An 18581-nucleotide genomic window follows, 5' to 3' on the forward strand; every position below is an offset into this window, starting at 1 on the left:
ACGTGTTAATCAGCTAATATTAAACTCTCTGGTTTGATGTTTATTGCTGTTGTGATTCCTCTGGGAGCTCCAGTTCTCTCCCACATCCCAGAGACCTGCAGCCTTGTAGCTTAATTGATCCTCTGTAAATATCCCCTTGTGTGTGGGATAGAACTAGTGTATCGGTGATCGCTGGCAGGCAGGCAGGCATGGACTCGGTGGGCCGAAGGGCCTATTTTCACGCTGTATCTCTTTGTATTTGTATCTCTTGAGCTGCATGCAGCGTGAGGTTGAAATGCAGCTGCCCCAATTCAGTCGGGAAAACGTGTCCAGCAGGGTCGAGTGGGGCCGAAGGGCTTTAAACAACAGTGCTCGCAATTAAACAGCAAACAATTTTCACACAGAGAGTGGTGAATCTCTGGAATTCTCTGCCACAGAAGGTAGTTGAGGCCACAGTTCGTTGGCTATATTTAAGAGGGAGTTAGATGTGGCCCTTGTGGCTAAAGGGATCAGGGGATATGGAGAGAAGGCAGGGATGGGATACTGAGTTGGATGATCATATTGAATGGCGGTGCAGGCTCGAAGGGCCGAATGGCCTACTCCTGCACCTATTTTCTATGTTTCTATGTTTCTACTATTGATTCAGGAAATCAGAAATAAATGCAGAAAATAATGAAAATAACTGGCAGGTCAGGCAGCACCTGTAGGGGGAGAATTATATTTCTGGGCTTCAGCCTGAAATGTTCATTCTATTTTTCTCTCCGTAATTGTTGATCTTAGTTTATGTTCATGTGATAGGAGCAGAATTAGGCCATTCGGCCCATCGGATCTACTGGCCATTCAATCGTGGCTGATCTATCTCTCCCTCTGAACCCCATTCTCCTGCCTTCTCCCCATAACCCTTGACCACCGTACTAATCAAGAATCTATCAAAATATCCTTAAAAAACCTTTTAGAAATATCCAATGACTCCCTCCACAGCCTCCTGTGGCAGTGAGTTACACACGTTCACCACCTACTAATGAAATTCCTCCTCATCTCCTTCCTAAAGGACCATCCTTTAATTCTGAGGCTATGACCTCTAGTCCTAGACTCTCCTACTAGTGGAAACATCCTCTCCACATCCACTCCATCCAGGTCTTTCACTATTCACCTTCAGTCATTTGTCCTCTGGAATTAACAGGGACTGTTAGTAGCATCGTTTGTAACAACAGTAAAGTGGTGCAGCTGGTAGATCCGCTGTCTCACGGTGCCAGAGACCCAGGTGCATTTCAGACCCCGGATGCTGTCTGTGTGGAGTTTGCATGTTCTCCCTGAGACCGCGTTGGTTTTGGCCGGCCTCTCTAAAATTACCCCTGAGTGAATGGAACTTCCTCATCTTATCGAGTCCACACACAAGTTGTTGAGCCAGAGCTGAGCACACGCCTCACCATCTGCATACAATGGTGTCTGGCTTGTCGCCTCTTGTGTGTGGAGGTGGAAAGATTGTTGGGAACAGGGCTGTGACGTGTACGCTCTTTCCTTGACCCCAGTGAACGGATGAGGACGTGGGATAACATAGAACTAGTTAGCGGGTGATCGATGGTCTCTGTGGGCCAACGAGCCTGTTTAAATCGCTAACCTAATGCTTATCTAGGATGTATTCTAGTGATACGTACTGGTCTGGTCTACAAACATTGATTCCTCTATCTCGATACACATGACAAAATAAAGTACCATTGCCATTAAGAAATGTAACATTGGCTGTAATATTGCAAAGTGTTCACTATTAGTGTGGTTTTGTTCCCTCAGGAAGATTTATTAAAGGACAGACTGCAGGCCTTAGCCACAGAGGTCGCCCCACTTTACAAGCAGCTTGCTCCCCAATCCTTCAGCAATCAGGTAAACCAAAGTCTACCCCTATAATGTTTAGAAGGGCTATGAGGTTAGATTACTCTTGCACTGGCAGAGTAGCGTGGCTGGTAAAACACCCCAATTAATTCAGACCTAGTCTGAATGGGGAAATGTCGCCTCTACATGAGTCTCAGACGCTGTAAGGCAGCAACTCACCTGTGTTGAAGACCTTTACTTAGACAATAGACAATAGGTGCAGGAGGAGTAGGCCATTCGGACCTTCGAGCCAGCACCGCCATTCAATGTGATCATGGCTGATCATCCCCAATCAGAACCCCGTTCCTGCCTTCTCACCATATCCCCTGACTCCGCTATTTTTAAGAGCCCTATCTAGCTCTCTCTTGAAAGCATCCAGAGAACCTGCCTCCACCGCCCTCTGAGGCAGAGAATTCCACAGACTCACCACTCTCTGTGAGAAAAAGTGTTTCCTCGTCTCCGTTCTAAATGGCTTACTCCTTATTCTTAAACTGTGTGCGGCCCCTGTATTTAATTTAGGAATCCAGCAGCAAGGGGAAACATTAATTCAATGTCGCTGATTGTTCAATTAATAGGCCCACTAATAAATATCAGCTAAGCAACAATGTGTGAAATATGAATGGAACATTGATAAGAAAGGGAATGTGGCAAGCATGACACTGCTGCATAGTTCACTGTCTTTGTAGATCGCCAATGAACAGTTCATGCCTCGAGGGTCTGGGCTGCAGGGAGAGGTTGGGTAGAGATGTTGACCTTATTCCTTGGAGCGCAGTAGGATGAGGGCTGACTTTATGGAGGCGTATAATATCATGAGGGGGAATAGATAGGGTGAATGTAGAGTATTTTTCTTCGGGTAGGGGAATCAAGAACCAAAGGACATCAGTTTAAGGTGAGAGGGGAAAGATTTGATAGGAAGCTGAGGATGAAACGTTTTCACTCAGAGGGCATATGGATAAATAGAACTAGCTGCCAGAGGAGGTGGTTGAGGCAGGGACTATAACGGACACTTGACCGATGCATGGATAGGAAAGGTTTAGAGGGCCAAGGTCCAAATGCATACAAATGGGATTAAATTAGATAGGACTTGGTCGCCATTAACAAGTTGGACCGAAGGCCCTGTTTCCATGCTGTATGAATCTAAGCATGGTTTAGTTTAGAGATACAGCGCGGAAACAGGCCCTTCGGCCCCACCAAGTCCATGCCGACCAGCGATCCCCATACACTAATGCCCCTGTCCCACTTAGGAAACCTGAACGGAAACCTCTGGAGACTTTGCGCCCCACCCCAGGTTTCTGTGCGGTTCCCGGAGGTTGCAGGTGGTTCCCGGAGGTTGCAGGTAGTGGAAGCAGGTAGGGAGACTGACAAAAACCTCCGGGAACCGCACGGAAACCTTGGGTGGGGCGCAAAGTCTCCAGAGGTTTCCGTTCAGGTTTCCTAAGTGGGACAGGGGCATAATAGACTATCCCACACACACTAGGGACAATTTACATTTATACTAAGCCAATTAACCTACAAACCTGTACGTCCTTGGAGTGTGGGAGGAAACCGAAGATCCCGGGGAAAACCCACGCAGGTCACGGGGAGAACGTACAAACTAGGTACCCGTAGTCAGGACCTCTGGCGCTGGACGGCAGCAACTCTACCGCTGCGCCTCCGAGCCGCTCGTAATGCAACCGTGATAACAATGTAAATAAAGAACTGTTGTGTAATTCACTGTCTTTGCAGATCACCAATGAACAGTTAGCCCCAGACTGTAGACTGGGGAAGAAAGAAGGGAAACCGTTTTCAGGAGTGACTGCGTGTATGGACTTCTGCGCACATGCTCACAAGGACCAGCATAACATGTATAATGGCTGCACTGTGGTATGTAGTCCCCACGCCAAACCCCAAACTCATTCCGCCTATCCCTCAGGCCGAACTTTCAAACATAGAAACATAAAAAATAGGTGTAGGAGTACGCCATTCGGCCCTTCGAGCCTGCACCGCCATTCAATATGATCATGGCTGATCATCCAACTCAGTATCCCATCCCTGCCTTCTCTCCATACCCACTGATCCCTTTAGCCACAAGGGCCACATCTAACTCCCTCTTAAATATAGCCAATGAACTGTGTGTGGCCTCAACTACCTTCTGTGTCAAACACAAAAAGCTGGAGTAACTCAGCGGGACGGGCAGCATCTCTGGAGAAGGAATGGGTGATGTTTCGGGTCGAGACCATTCTTCAGACTGGTTAGGGATAAGGGAAATGAGAGATATCGACGATGATGTTGAGAGATAACGAACAATGAATGAAAGATATGCAAAAAAGTGTATTGTTCTTAATCTCTCCACATCACTGACTATATCTTTTGTTTCCCTTATTCCTAACCAGTCTGAAGAAGGGTCTCGACCCGAAACGTCACCCATTCCTTCTCTCCAGAGATGCTGCCAGTCCCGCCTGGTTACTCCAGCTTTCTGCGTCTATCTTTGGTTTAAACCAGCATCCACACTTCTTTCTTACACATCACTCAAATTAGGACTGATCTGTTACCCCCTTCGAAGGTGAAATCGGGCCATTGGATGTAGTACAACTTCACAGCTGAGATTCACAATACAACACTGCCACATGCTGACAAATGTCGGTACTGCAATGGCCGTTTCGTCATAATTCCACTTTGTGGAGAAAAAATAAAATCCGAAGATGGACACAAAATGCTGGAGTAACTCAGCGGGACAGGCAGCATCTCTGGAGAGAAGGAATGGATGACGTTTCGGGTCGAGACCCTTCTTTAGAATGGGGCTTCAGTCTTATAGTGCATAGCAAAGATATCCCGTAAATAAGCAATTAATTTTTGGTCGTGTGTATTGAGCACACAACATCTACAATTACTCATGCTGCCAGCATGCACCTTATATCTCACATTTCTCCTAGTCTGAAGAGGGGTCTCGATCGCTGGTCGGTGCAGACCCGGTGGGTCAAAGGGCCCGTTTCCTGCGCTGTTTCTCTAAACTAAGCCAAACTAAAGACGGGTCTCGACCCGAAACGTCACCTGTTCCTTTTCTCCAGAGATGCTGCCTGACCCGTGCGTTACTCTGCCTTGTGCGTTTATCTCCGATGGAAGGGAGGGAGGTTGGTTTGTGTGGTGGTCTGGGCTGTTTCCTGAGAGTTTGGGATCAAAGGGCAGGATTGGGGGCGCCCTGGGGGATTTCCCGGACCGCTGGGCACCGCGGGGGGTGTAATGCATCCTCAATAAAGATGGTGATATACTTGTATCATAGTTTATTTATATTATTTGTTTGACCAGTATTATGGTGGCAGGTTTTAGTCAACAGACAATAGGAGCAGGAGGAGGCCATTCGGCCCTTCGAGCCAGCACCGCCATTCAATGTGATCATGGCTGACCATCCCCAATCAGTACCCCGTTCCTGCCTTCTCCCCATATCCCCTGACTCCGCTATCTTTAAGAGCCCTATCTAGCTCTCTCTTGAAACCCACCTCCACCGCCCTCTGAGGCAGAGAATTCCACCGACTCACCACTCTCTGTGAGAAAAAGTGTTTCCTCGTCTCCGTTCTAAATGGATTACCCCTTATTCTTAAACTGCGTGTGTGGCCCCTGGTTCTGGACTCCCCCAACATCGGGAACATGTTTCCTGCCTCTAGCGTGTCCAAACCCTTAACAATCTTATACGTTTCACTTTGTGTTTTGTTTCGATTTATTTTCCAACTGTACATATTATGGTAAAGAAATTATTTTTGGTTAAACAAAAATAAGCGAGCGGATTGCATGGCGTAACGGAGCGGCGTGTTTGCCCGCAGGTTTGCACGCTGACCAAGGAGGACAACCGGCAGATTGGCACCACGCCGGAGGACGAGCAGTTGCACGTGTTGCCGCTGTACAAGGTGTCCGCCACCGACGAACACGGCAGCGAGCTCAACCAGAGCGAGAAGATCAAGGCCGGCGCCATCGAGGTGCTCACCGCCTTCCCCAGGGAGGTCCGCATGCTGCCCGAGCCCGTCAAGTCCGCCCGCCAGAAGAAGCTGGAAGCAAAGAGGGCCGCGGAGAAGCAACGGAACCAGGAGAAGAAACTCCTGGCCGGCAAGCTAAAGCAGGAAGCGGAAAACTTGAAGTGTGGCACTCCGCAGAACAAAGGTAGTTGTTTATTTCATTGATATAGAAACATAGAAACATAGAAAATAGGTGCAGGAGTAGAGGCCATTCGGCCCTTCAAGCCTGCACTGCCATTCAATATGATCATCCAACTCAGTATCCTGTACCTGCCTTCTCTCCATACCCCCTGATCCCTTTAGCCACAAGGGCCACATCTAACTCCCTCTTAAATATAGCCAATGAACTGTGGCCTCAACTACCTTCTGTGGCAGAGAGTGCCAGAGATTCACCACTCTCTGTGTGAAAAATGTTTTCCTCATCTCGGTCCTGAAAGATTTCCCCCTTATCCTTAAACTGTGTGACCCCTTGTTCTGGACTTCCCCAACATCGGGAACAATCTTCCTACATCTAGTCTGTCCAACCCCTTAAGAATTTTGTAAGTTTCTATAAGATCCCCCCCAGAGATTCACCACTCTCGTTGCCTATTTCCTTCGCTCCATAGATGTTGCTGCACTCGCTGAGTTTCTCCAGCATTTCTGTCTACCTTCGATTTTCCAGCATCTGCACAGTTCCTTCTTGAACACTTCTTGATTCTGTTCTATTCTGTTTGCAGTTTGTTTGTTTGTCTTTTTGCACAAAGTCCGCGAGCATTGCCACTTTTCATTTCACTGCACACACCTCGTATGTGTATGTTATTACATCTAGGCTGGATTACTGTAACGCGCTCTATTTTGGTGTTGCTCGTTCTTCACTGGCTCGTCTCCAGTTGGTTCAGAATGCTGCTGCTCGCCTTTTAACAGGGACTCGAAAGAGGGAGCACATATCGCCAATTCTGGCCTCCCTACACTGGCTCCCGGTGCACTTCCGGGTTCATTTTAAGATACTGTTATTTGTTTTTAAATCTCTGAATGGGCTCGCCCCGCCTTACCTCTCTGAGCTGCTCCACCCATACGCTCCTGCCCGGTCCCTCAGGTCAGCTGGTCAGCTGCTCCTGGAGGTACCGAGGTCTAGTCGGAGGCTCAGATGGGATAGAGCCTTCTCTGTTGCTGCTCCGGCACTCTGGAACACCCTGCCGTTGCACATCAGACAGGCCCCCTCACTGTCCATCTTCAAATCCAGTGTTAAAAACGCATTTGTACTCCCTGGCTTTTGACCATGCCTGAGGCTTTGCTTCTGTTTGTGGTGTTTTTGATGTTTCTTTATTTTACATGTCTTTTCCTACTATTTCTTTTGATTGTTATTTTTGGTGTGTATTAACTTTTTTGTCAATGATTAGTGATGTACAGCACTTTGTTGCAGCTATGTTTGTTTTTAAAGTGCTCTATAAATAAAATTATTATTATTATTATTATTATTATGTGACGAATAAACTTGACTTGACTTGACTCAAGTGGGGACCCTTCTTCCGAAAATCATTCTGGTCTAACCTTGTCTTGTTTCTGCAGATGTGACGCTGGGAAGTGCGACTCCCCAACATCACCTCACTCCCTCGATCAAAATCGAACCGCAGGATCACTACAACTCGTACAAACACAGCGGGAATTCTGTCGTGGAGAGTTACACGGTGCTTGGGAACTGTAGACCTTCCAACGCCTACAACCTGGGGAATGCCTATCCTTACCATTCCTACTATGCAAGGCCATCCCTGCCTTCCATCAACAACTACCACCCACGGTATTCCTTTTCCTACGGCTATTATGGCTATCCGAGCAACCAGCTCTTCCCCCCGTCATTCCTCAACTACGGCAGCGGCGACACCAGGCCGGCCAGTTTCTCGGGAAACGGTTTCGAGAAGAAGCCGGACGTTCAGGAGCTGTGCGCCAACTTCAACCTCGCCCTCAGGAGTAACAGGATTGACTGCTCTGAGCAAGGCGGCGATATGACACCAAAGCAGAGCCACCAGCCCATGTTTCAAGGGGGAGCCGGTTTGGTTTCTCCGAGCCCACTGTCCGCACAGTCCCACCTACCCGAGGAAGTCAAACCAGCGTCGCAAAACGCCAACAGCATCAACCGGTTCATCAAACAGGAGCCAGAAGACCCCGTCCCTTACTCCCAGTCCTGCCACGGAGCTTCTCGAAACGTCCACCCAGTGAACAATACCTATCCCCCTGTCCAAATGTCGCCTGGTCTCGGTCACCAAGGGAAGTCCTGGGATGTGTTCAAGCCAAACGGTAGTTTGATGTCGACTGGGACTTCTGGGCACGACAAACCCTGGAGCCTGTACAACTCCACCGACAGCACCAAGTTAGCCAACACGAACGTTCAAGAAAGATGGAACTCGATAACGTCCAACAGGAGCGCAAACGGGTGTCCTGTGTCGAACATGCAGGAGAAGCCGTGGAATTTACACACTGAGAGTAGGGGCACGCCTCCGATGAAGAGCGTGAACCACCAGGGGACAATGTGGGACTCGTTCAAGTCAGGTGAAGCCACATCCATGGCATCTAATGTTAACCTGAAGGACAAACTATGGGAGCCGGTGAAAATACAGAACAACTTGTCAGTGATCTCGGGTTCCAGCCTGCAAGACAAGACGTGGGATTTGTACAAAAGGAACGGCTCCAAGTCTTTGACGTCCAACATGAGCCTGCGGGAGAACGTGTGGAGTGAAAACGGCGCGGTGTTCCCGGGCGGGACCATGGAGGGGAAGCAGTGGGACCTTTACAAAGTCAACGAGAGCGGTCCTGTTTTGCACGGTTCGGGCATCCAGGAGCAGCTCTGGGACCCTTACGGCATGAACGAAAACATGGACGACTTGCCCCCCGAGAACGTCAAGGAGGAGGAGGAGGAGGTGTGGTCCGACAGCGAACACAACTTTCTGGACGGCAACATCGGAGGCGTTGCCGTGGCGCCGGCCCACGGCTCCATTTTGATCGAGTGCGCCCGCAGGGAGCTTCACGCCACCACGCCGTTGAAGAAACCCAACCGGTCCCACCCCACGCGGATATCCCTCGTCTTCTACCAGCACAAGAACTTGAACGAGCCGAACCACGGCCTGGCACTGTGGGAGGCCAAGGTGAAGATCCTCGCGGAGAGGGCGAAGCAGAGGCAGGAGGAGGCGGCCAGGTTGGGCCTACCGCTGGTGAACTCCAAACTCCTGGGGAAAAAGCGCAAATGGGGCAGCACGTTGACCACAGACATTGATCTCGGCAAGAAAGACTTCTTCCCCACACGTCAAGCTTTGACCATTACCACAAACACTGTTATCACTGTGTCTTCATACGCCTATACCCAGGTAACAGGGCCCTACAATCGCTGGATTTGAGACTCGGACAACATTTTGCGGCCAACTTACCTCACTACGGCAGCTCTTTCCGTTGCTGAACGGTGCTTTCCCCTGTTCAATATACAGTCAAGGGAGAATCCCACTCAAGTGCAAATCATCTCGAAAGCTGCACTCTGAGCAAAGAATTTTAATCACAGTTTGAAATTTTTTTTTTCCCGGTTTTAGTAATCTAATTTATATACCTACATGTTTTTTGAACTTTTAGCTGCCCATCGTTACTTGAAGGGTAAGAGAAAACTTTCTATGTCAAACTAGAAGAATAGTATTTATTGTACACCTTTTGTTGTATCTGTTGTTCAGAAGAAAAAAAAAATCATTTGTTCGAGAAGCAGCTAATTCTTCAGGGGCCAAGTTAATTCTGACAGATATCAACACCTCTGCCTGTTGAATTCCATGTATAGGATATCATCTAAAAGAAATCTAAATTAGGTGAAGAAACTGGTGCTTTTTAAACAAAAAAGTTTACAACAAAGTTCATTTTCAGTCACGACAGTAAAATTCAACCACACAATTCTGAGCCCGGTGATTTTCGATTTGTATAGCCATTACCGCTGGCCTGTCTGTTGGTGCTTAAAACCTTATTCGCCTGACGTTTCTGGTCGAAATGTCAAGCACATGCACTTAAATGTAAAAAAAAAAAATCCCATTGTGCCGTTCAGAGGTAGATTATAATGGCAATCAACATCTTGGTGCTCCTCCTACTCCTAACCCTAACCCTTCCCATCTCATTGGAAAGAAAAAAAAAAAAAAAATTCGCAGTGTGTGTGTCTGCTGTAATCTTTTGAGCAGCTTAACTTGATAGAAGCTGAAGGGTTTCCATGATCTAATCATCTTCTCCTGTTCCACGAAGCGTTTTTTCATGAACGTTTGCAGTGGAACCCCCTGTGAGGGCAGTTTTGTTTTTCTGGGATATTGTACGGGTTGATTTTCCGGACTGCTTTCGGCACTCTTATTAAAAGTCAGAAAAGGCGATTTTTTGCAATTTTATACCGAGCAAGTGCTCCACACACCGAGGCACCGTTGTCGGGTGCGTTTATCTTCTGTTGAATGTCGTGATATTTCGTGAGGTTCAGGTGTTTCTGAGTTAAGAGCTGAACATGGGTTTTACAGCAACGGCAATTAATCTGCAGTCTAGGAATTAGGCCTGTGATTACCATTGTCATTGGAACCACTCTCAGATACCCCCTTCAGAGTGCTAGCATCCAATTGACGGTTTTGACTTTAATTTTTTAATGTTTTTGTTCTATTCTTCGTTTTTACACGTTAGTTTGGGAAGAACAGCAGGAGGTGTATTTTTTCCCTGCATTCTATATCCAATTTTAAACTGTAAATATATGAAAAGAAGACATTTTAAAGCACTTTCACCTTGATTTTAAAATGACAACTTGAAGTAGGTTATTTAACAGATAATTATTGGTAGAACTACTGTAAATAGCTGCAGAATTTTTAGCAAGAATCTTTCTCAAAGTTCCAGCATCATGTTCTTTAACCTCCCCTCCCTCCCCCACCATCATGTTTAGAGAATATTTATAAATAATCATTCTGTTAATGTAGGATTCTAATCATGTACTTACACTGATAAAGCCCCAGAATAACTTGACCATTACTTATGGGAATCATTACAATATTTGTTTTTGATCAGACACCAAACGTTAACTTGCCTTTGGCTTGAAACACCAGTTATTTTGCCACATTGGAGCATTCACATGCTGTAAAATTTGGTGTGTAAATCAGAGTTTTATAGCCTTTTAGAACAGAATAACATCGGTTGGCGTTGATCCAATTTCTAAAATCGCATCTGCAGAAATCAGCATTACGATCCAGACTTAAAATTGCTCACAGCTAGATGTTTTTCCCCCAGTCCCACGTTTTAGAATGCATGTTTTCTTTCATCTTTAATGAGTTTCTGACATGGAGTATTGAATTACTTGCATGAAAATTGATTGGTTTTTTTTTTGTACGAACGTTTTCAAACTTTTGACCAAATTTCCTCCCTCTGAGCTCAATTGCAGTGTTGAGGAAGTCACTGGAATGGTTTAAAAATGGCATTTTACATTTTTGTTTCATACTAACGGCAGTAAACCCTCGCATCTGGTGCAATGTTTCACCGACAATAGTTAGAACCTTAAAAAATAAAAAATAAAATTATCAATGCAACTTTCATTTTGAAAAACATTGCAACAATAAACCATCTTGGAAGAAAAGATAATGGGGAAAGGCATATATGGGTGGTTGATGGGTCGGCACAGACTCAGTGGGCCGAAGGTCCTGTTTCTGTGCTGTATCTCTCGATATGTTATGTCCTCTGAGCTCCCGGAAAGGAATTGTAAATATTCTAATTTTGGTTGGTCTTAGTCTAATGAATTCACGTGCCTTTATTGAGTATTTTACATCCGAAACAAATCGATAAAATCACTAAAAATTGAGTTTTACCAAGTGTGTTAGTAAAAGACCGATTGACGATGTCTTTTGGACCTTCTGTTCCCCAATCTGACAATCTGAACATGCATTTACAGGAGAAACAGACACCTCACAGTTTCTACTTCATTTGAGAAACCAGTTAAAGCTATGTTACAGTGTAGTCATAGATGCCATTATTAAGCTAGAGGAAAACTACCTCAAATCTCAACTTTATTTAAGAATTGAGTATGTTTTCTTACGAGGTTGCAGCCCCACTGTATTTTACCCCTGAATGCGTAAATCATTGGAAGATTACGTCAGAATTTACAATATCATGAAGAGAGTTTCAAAATGTTTTCAGGTAATAACTTAGAAACATAGAAAATAGTTGCAGGAGTAGGCCATTCGGCCCTTCGAGCCTGCACCGCCATTCAATATGATCATAGTGATACAAGATCAATTAGAGTTAATCTGATCAACAGTGATACAAGATCAATTAGACTTACGCACTCATAATGTAGGGCATTGAAAGATCACAGCTTCAGCTCCAGGAGGTGAAACACATTTAATGTTAGCTGCTGATCCCACCACCAAAATCTTTTGTTTTTATTTCAGCTGCACACACACACAACGCACATTGTCTATATTTCATTTAACTATGTGACTTGGATGAGGAGTGTTTTGGCAGAGCAGAATTTATTTATTTATCTGACTAGCAACCCTCCAGGCACAACTCTGTCTTGCATGTAAAAGGCACCTCTCCTACACAGTGTGTTTGTTTCATGACCTAGACAGGAAATTTCAATCAGTAGCTAAAGTTCAAACACGTTATCCTTGGATTGAAAGCCCCAAGATTGATTGCCATAGAATACACAATTCATCATATTAGTTTCGACATACATTTTAGGAAAGGCTGCCGTGGTAGGTGAAATGAAATGGTGCACTCAAAGGGTTAACAGAATCGGTATTGCTTTCCGCTGTGCAACTTTTCAGCACTGTTTTAATAGTAAGACGGATTCTTCCCTTCATCCCTAACACAGACTCAGGCAGATCCATAAAGGGTTACGTTTACCAGCTTACATTTTCCTTGTTACTCTACTTACTGCAAACTTGCGGCTTACTCAAGCAGCAGGCAATTTTAAATTCCTGGAAATAAAACTCAGGAATTGTTTCTGTACATGCAAACAACACTAAAGGGTGCTAAATATAAATTACTAAATGTGAGCTACCAGCAATTTGTATTCACTGTAATAGCCTGACATGACTTGAAGTAGACGCAGGGTAGCTATTATCACTGGTTCAGAACTTGCCATGGCTGCAGAGTACCACCTTGTTCCTTGTAGTTGCTGGTTACATTTAGAGCAGTAGAGTGTTTCCAAATCTCAACGTGTCCTTTCCAACTCCAAACCAACTTGGCTTTGACAGATTCCCCCAGTCTAAATACAAATGCCACTGATTTAAGTTCTATGCAATTACAATGTCGGTATTTGCACGAGTCCAGCCAAAACTGAGGGCTGCTCATTAAACTCCAGTGTGCTGAGAAAGTTAGAACATAATGAGGAAAAAAACCCTCTATTTTCCATCAGTGAATGGCATTGAAACTAAAACCATCAAAGTGGATACTAAAAACACAAACTGCTTGGCAGTGATAAACCGCTTGTCAAAATGGCGTCAAGTGCAGTTTTGAGAATCTTAAAATATATACCAAATTTTATAAACACAGAACCAAACTAACCAAGGTTAAATACCCTACATAATCAATAATGTCGGGGTTTTTTAAATGCTTCAAAAAATCTTGTGCACTAATGCACTGCAGTTCATCTTTACAGCGTCCACACATTGTAATGTGGTGGCAAATACGATATCATGTTCTTTTTCCTCTCCAAAGGATAAGATATAATTTCACAGTAACACTTTCTCAAGGAAAGTTTAGGCCACCTCTCTAAACCCCTACTTTATTGAAGAGCAAAAATTACAAAAATAATTTGGATTCATATTTGTAATTTGGTGAAAATATTAGGTAAAGGGATTCCATAACTTTACAGATTTGCAAATTTGGGCAAGCCAGCTTTTGACGGTGGTCGATGGCTGGTGTCAGTGTTGAAAATTCACCAGCTTCTCATTGATCAGATGGAGCAGCACTAACACTGGTACCCGTTGAATCACGTACCTCCACCAAGTCTGGAGCCACCTTGAATAGGCAACCCAGGAGAGCTCGCTGCATTCAGACACACAGCAAGCCATGATGCAGTGTTTAGCCGAGCATGGTTCATTATTCTTAGAATTACAATCATTTATAATGTGAACTGCTGAGATGGGGCTTCAATATTCTCCAATGTGGCACAGTTGCCATATTGCCAATAAAATTGGGTTCGGAAGTAGGCATGTTTACTTTTCAATATTGCAGCATCATTTCTCAGTGGAAAGAAGAAACAATCTCTGTAACGCTTACATTACATTGTCCCTTAGATAACTAAATGACACCGTCTAGGTTTAGTTTCCGAGCAAATTGTACTGCACACCTTTTGTCGAGGTATCTATGGCGTGTATGTAAACCTGCCCATGTGGACACTGAGAGAACACACAGTTTACATACATTAAATACAACTTAAATATTAACATTTAGTTGATCCTTGTGGTTACTTGCGTTCAAATGTGACAGCTAAAGGGGAAGTATTTTAACTCTATGTCTTTTGGTGCAACCTTCGATGGTTACTTGAGTCAAGGCAGCTCAAATTCACAGGACCCTTCTGGTTTCCTCAATTAACAAAACACGTCAGCTTTTGTTACCCATTTTGCAACAAAATGCTGGCAATTCCTGTAATTGTTGCCATAAATTTATGCTTTGTCCTTGTGGCTTTATTTTGTATATCAGTATTTGTAAATATGAAGTATGTTTTAAACTTCTCCCAAATTACTTTTATATTTTCTTTTGTTTTTATTTGAGGTGCTATTTGAATTTGTCCAGTCAGGTGAACCTGCCCCTTTTTTAATAAATGCTTGTGTTTTGGTTGTACAGAAATTTGGATTCTGTTTGATGACTTCCTTGTCCTAAAATCTAGGATGTCTGTGTTTTTTATCCCCCTCCTGATATTCCTTTAGAAATCTGTAGCATTAGGGCGATCTTGTAATACAAAGCAAATAAGCATGGCTTTCATAAAATCCAAACTTAAGGAGAGAATTTTAAAATACCTACGCTATAGGCATGGTTTCTTCATTTTGATAACTAAATGTTATAACTCGTTTTTGGCAAGATCGATATCCTTCAAAAGGACAAAGATCGTGGGCGTATACGTGTATACCTTTTGATAGGTAGATAGATTCAGAAAATGTAGAATATTAACTCTGTGGTATTCCCATGGAAACTAAATCTTAAAATTCACGGGTAAAAGATTCCAACAACACTGCATAGGAGCCACTCCAGCATTCGACCAGAGCATTTACAATAGATACTATTAGAGCATGTTTCGTGCTTGGGATGATCTAATGGGTGTTTGAGAGAGGGATGGGATGCCTTCTTGTTTTGGAGGTTTTTCCCCCTTCCCATTGTTATATGAGATAATATAGACGCGTCCATTGTAGAAGGGGAGAAACTTTGTCCCAATGCCAGACTCGAGAGACCGCTTCATTCATTGCAGTCCACGAATCTCCAAGTGAAAATTAATATTGCCACATCTGGATTTCCAATGAACCTATCAAGAATAGCAACGCGTTCCGAGAGGGCACATTCAATACCATAAGAGAATGTTTTATGGTGTTTGAATCCATTGGGGTTGGGCCAAGCGGTGGCTGAATGATACTGTTGAGCTAGAAAGAGTTGCACATGGATGAGATCACCTGCATTGCACAGGGCGGCACCAGTGTGCGTTTTCTAAGCATTTAAAGTAACTTCAGGTAGAGTGAAACATGCTCCTTAGGCCCGTGAGACTCCCAAGAACTTTCTGAACACATTTTGACCACATGCTGGGATTTGTGGTATCGGATGCAAGCGGTGAAGGACAACCAATTCTGGGCAAGCTTTCACAAAATCACCTTCGCCTCTCACCTCTTACAGTGCCGGGGACCCGGGTTCAATCCTGACCACGTGTGCTTGTCCGTACGGAGTTTATACATTCTCCCTGTGACCACGGGGGTTGTCTCCAGGTGCTCCAGTTTCCTCCCACACTCCAAAGACATACAGGTTTGTTGGTCACTTGGCTTGGTATAATTGTCCCTAGCCTGTGTAGAATAGGGTTAGTGTGTGGGGATCACTGTTCGGCATGGACTCGCGGGTCAAAGGGCCTGTTTCCGCGCTGTATCTCTAAACTAAACTAAACTCACTTCACCCTCTGGCTCCGAAAGTGTCCAGCCCTTGCGTCACTAATGTTGTAACGCAAACAACATTCCCTTTTGAACACATTTGTTTTGGCTTCTTGCTTTTCCTTGGCTGTTTTTGCAGTGGCCCACAAGGCAATTATCCTTCCGTAGAATGCTGTCTTTATCATTGTGAAGAAAGTATGCTATCTCACAAGGTGCAAATAATGGACAAGGCATACACCCTCTCTCTCTCTCTCTCTCTCTCAATGAAAATATGATGTTACTACAAGGAGCTGGTGTATATAATTGCTTTTATTGGTAGGGGTGGGTGGGGGTTTATAGCAAGTTCCCCATGGCTTGCTAGTAGTCAAAGACTGCTGATTATTGTGGCATCAACAATCAGTGAACATGTTTCGAGCAATTCTGTTGTACACAAAGCTATATTACTGTTGGATGAATATTGCAAGGATGACTGCAGCTGAAGACTGCTTTGTACACTTTGTATATTAATGTAAATAGAAAATTACTCTTTTTTTCCTTTTTAGTGATTGGGCTTATATATCTTTTATAACTTATATGTCTACCGACAAGGTAGAAAAAAAATGTGATCAATAATCTGTAATAATTGTTTTCAATAATGGATGGTTAACAGCAATTGGTAAGGGATTTCACATTCCATTTGTTAAAAATTCAGTACTAAAATATAGCTAAACTAAACCTTAATGTCATATGTTATAAAAATGAATATGAAATTGTTTATGTCAACACAATATTTGCCCAAAAATGCCCATTTTAGTTCAATTTGCAGGTTTTGATGAGGTCTTCCATTTGTGACTTGAGTTTAAAGACATATTAGAATCAAAATTCAAATGTCTGTGAAATACATTTAGGTATTTCTTAAGCAAAATGAGACGGTAAAAATTGTTCCCAATTAACTCTGTGTTGGCTGAAACTGGTGAGAGATACAACTGCAGATGTTCAAACTGTGCATTGAGTACATACTGGGGGATGAATTACTGTGGAGAACAATGGTACCTGGCCATTGAGCCTCGAGTGAATCTGCACCAGAGTCCACACACTTGCTTTATTGAGCTTTGTCCCCTGTTTACCAATGTTGACTTCAGGTTCCCCTGAGCTCGTTGGCTTCAGATCTCATCACAGTTTTGGTGCTATGGTTCTCACAACTACAAAGTCTGTACCTTACTCTCATTTTGTTTCTGCAGCCAATATGCATTTTGTTCCCGATCTTGCCCAGTCAGCATTTAATCTTCTGGCCATGATTGCTATGTTGGCGGCAAGTAAAAAGTATAATTTCACACAGAGAGGCAAAATTATCTTCAGCCAGTGTTTGGTAAAGGGGCGATGGGTAAAAAAATCACCACTGCCTGGCTGACCACAACTTCTAATTGTAAGTGAGGAATGATAAGGATTAATTTTAATTGATGGACTGGAGCTTGTAATTATTTTACAATAATTACCTATAACTAAAATAATTCTGTCAAAACAAAAACTAAGGATTTGGAATTAAGCCTGAACTTGAGTTTGACCCTCACGAATGAATAGTCTCCTCTGCAAAAATGTCCAAGTCCAACTTGTCCAAGTGAAGCGTTTCAATAGATTACCATTGCAACCCAAATCTCTGTTACATATACCTCGCCTTGGTTCCTACCTAAGTTTCACGATGCTGATTTGATTCATTGATCCATCCCTAAAAGACCCCAAGTTGTTCAGTTTACCTGCAGTTAGCTGTACATAATAAAAACTCCAACTGCTGCAGTTTTTCTTTATCTAACAACCACTGGCTGTAAATCTCGCAAGATCTAAATGAAATCACTTTGATGTGCTTCAATTTAAAATGTACATTTAAAAGGTGCAAACACATTTGATTTTAATTAAAATATTTGTTTTTATTTGGTTTTGTGTTTAAAAAAAAATCATAATGCTATTCCGTTCCAAACTAATTTAAGCAGCAGGCCTAAGAAACACAGAATATAGTGTGGCCTAATTTAATTTTCTTTCCATTCTGACATCAGGGATACTTTTAACAGCGATGAAACCATCTCTGCTTATTTTAACATCCATCTTTCAGGGATTCTACTTTCTTAGTATAGTTCTATCCATGTTGTAAATGTGACACACACACACAAAACAAAACGGGATAAAACTTTGTAAATTAAGTTGAAGCTGTAGTGGATAATGCTCTAAAAGCCTATTGTCTTTTTTTTAATTATTTTCTAATGTATTTAAGAAATTTGGAGGTGAGAAAAGTTGTTTCATGAAAGAATAAAACGATATAGGAAAATATTGTTCCAATTTGTCTCTGGTGTTCATTTTGACTGTAAAAAAAACAATTGTTATACATACTATGTAACAAGTCCCTCAGAGCAAGAGGCTAACTTGTAACCCTTACTTGAAACTATTTTCTTTGTTAAAAATTCATCCATGTCCGCAACTTGAAATAAAGTTTGCAGCTTGATGGATAAAAAGTAGCATAAAAATCTGGATGGAATAGGATCATTGTGTACTTTGCCACAGATATGATTAGTACAGTAAATATTTTGCTGAAAGCTTTATTTTGAGTTGATTTATTTTTTAAATTTTCTTTTATTTTATTTCCTCAATGGTCTTATTCAACAGTCCATAATTGTATCATTAGGCACTG

The 18581-nt window shown here is 43.4% G+C and overlaps 1 protein-coding gene across 5 annotated transcripts in view; it reads left to right on the forward strand.

The window, feature by feature from the left end:
* LOC129713329 (methylcytosine dioxygenase tet3-like) overlaps window positions 1-9938 on the forward strand; it is a 154981-nt gene extending 145043 nt beyond the window's left edge. For all 5 annotated transcript variants that reach the window (XM_055662302.1, XM_055662303.1, XM_055662305.1 and 2 more), the window contains 4 exons: window positions 1771-1860; window positions 3574-3711; window positions 5646-5979; window positions 7383-9938. In XM_055662302.1, the coding sequence (XP_055518277.1) occupies window positions 1771-1860; window positions 3574-3711; window positions 5646-5979; window positions 7383-9202 (2382 nt within the window). In that variant the 3' untranslated portion in view covers window positions 9203-9938. The remainder of the gene's footprint in view (window positions 1-1770; window positions 1861-3573; window positions 3712-5645; window positions 5980-7382) is intronic.
* The last annotated feature ends 8643 nt before the right edge of the window (window positions 9939-18581 follow it).

This window comes from Leucoraja erinacea, chromosome 35 (assembly GCF_028641065.1).
Source record: "Leucoraja erinacea ecotype New England chromosome 35, Leri_hhj_1, whole genome shotgun sequence".
NCBI classification, from domain to species: domain Eukaryota; kingdom Metazoa; phylum Chordata; class Chondrichthyes; order Rajiformes; family Rajidae; genus Leucoraja; species Leucoraja erinaceus.